The sequence below is a fragment of the Dendroctonus ponderosae genome, unplaced genomic scaffold (genome assembly GCF_020466585.1).
Source record: "Dendroctonus ponderosae isolate FM_Combo_2020 unplaced genomic scaffold, Dpon_F_20191213v2 Dpon_F_20191213_11, whole genome shotgun sequence".
NCBI lineage: Eukaryota > Metazoa > Arthropoda > Insecta > Coleoptera > Curculionidae > Dendroctonus > Dendroctonus ponderosae.
In genome coordinates, this window is record NW_026017213.1 from 6,886,161 (window position 1) to 6,890,467 (window position 4,307).

At 37.5% G+C, this 4,307-nt stretch overlaps 1 protein-coding gene and 1 long non-coding RNA gene across 5 annotated transcripts in view; both read right to left on the reverse strand.

Annotated features, from left to right (window-relative positions):
• LOC109542743 (O-acyltransferase like protein) overlaps window positions 1-4,307 on the reverse strand; it is an 8,710-nt gene that overhangs the window by 2,399 nt on the left and 2,004 nt on the right. Inside the window, exons 1-4 of one of the 3 annotated variants that reach the window (XM_048662688.1) lie at window positions 3,694-3,802; window positions 3,294-3,458; window positions 648-865; window positions 380-588 (exon numbers count right to left, since the gene is read on the reverse strand). In XM_048662688.1, coding sequence (XP_048518645.1) covers window positions 380-588; window positions 648-865; window positions 3,294-3,333 — 467 coding nt within the window. In that variant the 5' untranslated portion in view covers window positions 3,334-3,458; window positions 3,694-3,802. Of the gene's footprint in view, window positions 1-379; window positions 589-647; window positions 866-3,293; window positions 3,459-3,693; window positions 3,803-4,307 lie in introns of those variants that run through there. The other 2 variants (XM_048662685.1, XM_048662687.1) reach the window with 2 other exon arrangements.
• On the reverse strand, window positions 1,407-3,287 carry LOC125503005. Of its 2 annotated transcripts, XR_007280645.1 has the most exons (3): window positions 2,598-3,287; window positions 1,593-1,853; window positions 1,407-1,488 (listed from the first exon to the last, which is right to left on the reverse strand). It is a non-coding gene; the product is annotated as an uncharacterized LOC125503005 (long non-coding RNA). The 2 variants fall into 2 exon arrangements; XR_007280644.1 differs by lacking the exon at window positions 2,598-3,287 and having other exon boundaries at window positions 1,593-2,030.

The following is a 4,307-nucleotide window of genomic DNA, read 5'->3' on the forward strand; positions in this document are numbered from 1 at the left end:
TGTGGACGAAACGTCAGGAAGAAATTCCGATAGACCACGGCTTCAAAGCCCGGAAAACATTCCTAAATGTAATTTAACCGGCCGTGAAAGCCTTCACAGTCTGATACATATATATACTAATAAGATGAAATAAAGGATCGTTTTTCTTTCGTTACATATATGTATGTATATGTATGTATATTCCCTGAACATATCATATACATTCATTGAACATACCATGTACATTCCCAGAAGATACCATGAACATTCAGTGTATTAACTCTGACATGGAATGTTCATAATGTAACTCATGTATGTCCCAGGTATATGCATGTACATCACATGAATGTTCCAAGTATATTGTGGGAAGGAGTGGGTTACTCCCGCTTGGCAAACTTACAAAGTCAGTAGCGTCGACCAGGGCAAAGAGGCTCGGTTGCGCACCTGACACATCAAGGGACTGACTTGGTGCCTGAACTCCAACGAGGTGTCATTGGAAATGGCCTCCAGGATGGGGCGCAGCCCAATGGAAACATCGTTGGCTGAGCAGGAGCTCGGCACACAAAGCGCCCAGTTAATGCTGGAGAATCTGGGCACCCGATGGCCGGGCTGAAATCGGAATGAGCCACTCAATTAGACCGAAGTGGCCGCTGTGCTTCAGCGCTTACATCCTCCAGCCTGCTGCGGAAGTGGTAGTGCGAGTGCGCCAGCTTGTGCAGGGCGGCCAAATGGGGGCTGTGGGGCGTCTGGACCTCGATGGCCGCCAGGCAATACTGCCCCTGCACACCGTCCTCCGACAGGGCGGACAAACACATATCAAAATCCCCCAGCTGGTTCACGTTGCCGTTGAGGATGCCCGATGGCAGTTTCGCCGTTGAATCGTACACTGAAAATCCCATTGAGACGCTCTTTAGTCAGCTGCTTCTCAGGTAACAAAATATATTCGTACAATATTGAAAAGTGAACATTATTACATATTGGTGAAATATGTTACTCCAATATTCAGTAAATATTGGGAACATATCCCAGGTAGCAAAATATATTCGTACAATATTGGCTATATGCGACATACTGGATGGAAATGTGAATGTATATATTTATTTTTAATTAAAATCGGATAATAAGAACATGTTATGAGTTTTTAAAACTTATATTCACGTGTATGTAAGTTTTAAAAACTCATAACAAGTTCTTATTATCCGATTTTAATTAAAAATTAATATATACATTCACATTTCAATATTGGCGGACACACCTCTGGAGTTTGGATCGATTCTTCGACTAACATTTTCACTTCAAACTTAAATTAATATTTAGATATTGTGTGACTGCAAAAGAGATTTTAAATTAATATTCGACCCTAACAATGACAAAGTTTTCAATTATTTTTTGTGAGGAATCAGAGTATTAAATAATGCACATATTAATTGAACAATACCCACATATATTAATTAAATAACACACATTTTTTATTGCACGCACATCTTATTTTTGTCCCGATATCGCTTCCTAGAAATAAAATAAACTCAGTTAGATTTTACTAAAATTGCAAAACAAATAATGGCTATTTGTCTACTTGAATGAAACAATTTTTAAACGAAAAAAAAACTCACCGGCCTGGACTTTCTTCCACCCTCTCTATCTCCAGCACTAGCCAGGGAAAATCCGATATATTTCCTGATATCTTGGTCGGTTAACATATAAGGCATCATTAGAAGCTTCCTCACTCTGTAGTTCTAACCCAAAGCTTTCAGAATTAGTGTTTTCACAATTGCCAATTGGGTTTATGCTTTTTACCAATAGCTGGAGTTAAAGTATTAACTTCTTTCTCAAGTTGCCTTTTTATATACATCCATTTTTTCGATCTTGATGACCTGAAATTGATATTACATTGTGCTACAATATTCAGACTTTGTATATGTTCTTCTAGTACATATATTTGTGCAGAAAAAGAACAAAATTCTCTAAAAAATGGAGATTCAACTTAATTTTCTATGTAAGTTGTTAGATTACATTCGTTATTGTAGCATACAATAAATCTTACTTACATAATTATTTATAAATTAAAATCAAATCCTGGGTTCTTCAGTCATTTATTGTCTATTTATCAATTAAAAAAAAACGTTTCGGTGTTTTCCACCATCATCAGTTTCAATGTGTAGCGTTGTTGCTACTTTACGCCTTGGCATGTATTTGGACAATAAATAATAATAATAATAAATAATAACAATAAACAATAACAACAAACAACAAACAATGGTGGAAAACACCGAAACGTTTTTTTTTAATTGATAAATAGACAATAAATGACTGAAGAACCCAGGATTTGATTTTAATTTAGAATTGAAACACAGTCAGGAAAGTACGTATAATTATTTATTTTTAGGATTGTGCGAGTTTAAATATAAAAAACATGTTTAATAAGCTTTAGAACAACAGTTTGTAACTAGTTTCAAAGCAGTTCAAATAAGACCCGGCATTGGTACGGTGGCACCTCATTTTACCTTACAAAATGTATATACATGAGGGCATGTAAATAGTTGTGAACTTATTCTATTAAAAAGAGTGGGCAAAAAGACACCTATCACTATATTTATGTAATAATAATATGTACTTACATGTTGAGTTGCAGATTATTGCACAAAACACCGAAGTATGTAACTATTTACTATTTAGGTAGGTACAATTAAGTACACAACGCTAACTTCAAATAATAGTAGCCGAGTTCGATTGCTAAAGTTGGGCCAACTTTAGCAGTTCCGCAGGGGTGTTTGCGTATTTATCCGACAAGCAGTTTTCAATATAGTACGCAACTAGATTTGCAACCGGTTTTTTGTTTCTATTTTTCTCTAACACTTTAACTTTGATTATAAATCAGGCCGGAAGATATTATTAATAATTATTAGCTACTAGGACAATATTCTATGATTATCAATTAAATCGAAAACGTTTAATTGGCATAGTATTGCTATACAATATGGCATGTTAATCTTCCAGCAAAAACTGGAAATGAAAAATATTTTGCCAATATTGTATTTGTTTAGATGCATCAATATTGGTCAAAAGAGCTATTCTAATATTGGAGTAATATTGGCTAAAAATTGACAATATTGACCCAACATAAAAACGCTCTGCCAATATTGTATAAATATATACCCGATATATGATGCTACATGGGTTAGTAGGCAAAGCTCGCACGCACAGCCAATGTAATGGATGGAATTTACAATCAAGCACCAGACGTCGGTATGTCATAAATGGAAATGGGTGCTGAATTATTGATGATGCCAGGATTTCCCCAAGTTTTTGCTCACTTTTCAACGCCCACATCTTCAGCAGGCGCAGCTCGCTCATGTATTTCTGACTATCGCGCTGGCAGGCGACGCTCACCCCTAGGCGAACCTCCCCCAGGTTAAAAGGCGGCTGAGGAGCGGTCAGCCATTGCAGCAAGCGCTCAGAGGTCTGCTGATCTGCGCCATCTGAAACAACGTGTTAACTGAGCAAAAACAACAGCGTCTTGCAAACGCTCTTAAGGCCGTATTGGGCCAATCTCCCCGTGTTGGGGAGAAACACTCATTTTTGCTGCAATTCCAAATCTTGTCTACTGAACCGTTTCACATATCGGCCATCTCAGACCAAAATGCGTGTTTTACAAGGTCCTCAAGCGCAATTAATACAATTAAGGCGACCGTTCTTGATTAATGTTGGGCTTACCATGCGTTCAATGCAAAATCCTTGACTGCTGGCGCATTAAGCGGAATTTTAATATGCATTTATCCCATATTAATGAACGCACCCGGAAGCTTTTTGAACTACGCATTTCTTGTCCCGGGCGTCTTCAGTTTCTTCTGCAACCACCTGCCTCAAGTTCAAAGCTAATGGAACTATTAGCGGGTTCTTCACGCATCTTCCATTAGCGGACGTGAACGATAATAACGACTGAAACGTTTCAATGGGTCGACGCTTGATTAATCGTCCATTTGTTGTTTAATTGATTGCAACTCACAAAAAACCACGCAAATCTAAAACTTCTTGAATTCAAGCATTTTTTGAGAAAACTGCCAACATTTCCCCATCCATGGTTAACTTGCTAAAAAGGTCATTTATTTCTCTCTAGAATGATGTACAGATGGGCGTTCTTGCTCATTTTGCCTCCGAGAAATGAGCAAAATCGGGACGAAAAACATGAAATTTTGGCATAATCTTGCACCTAAGTGTTTGATATTCATATTTCGCTTTCTGGGCCAAAACTATTCGAATTTCCTCACTCACGTTGTTACGACTGAATCGACTTTTCAATTCTCTATCCAACGATGCCAAAACGAATT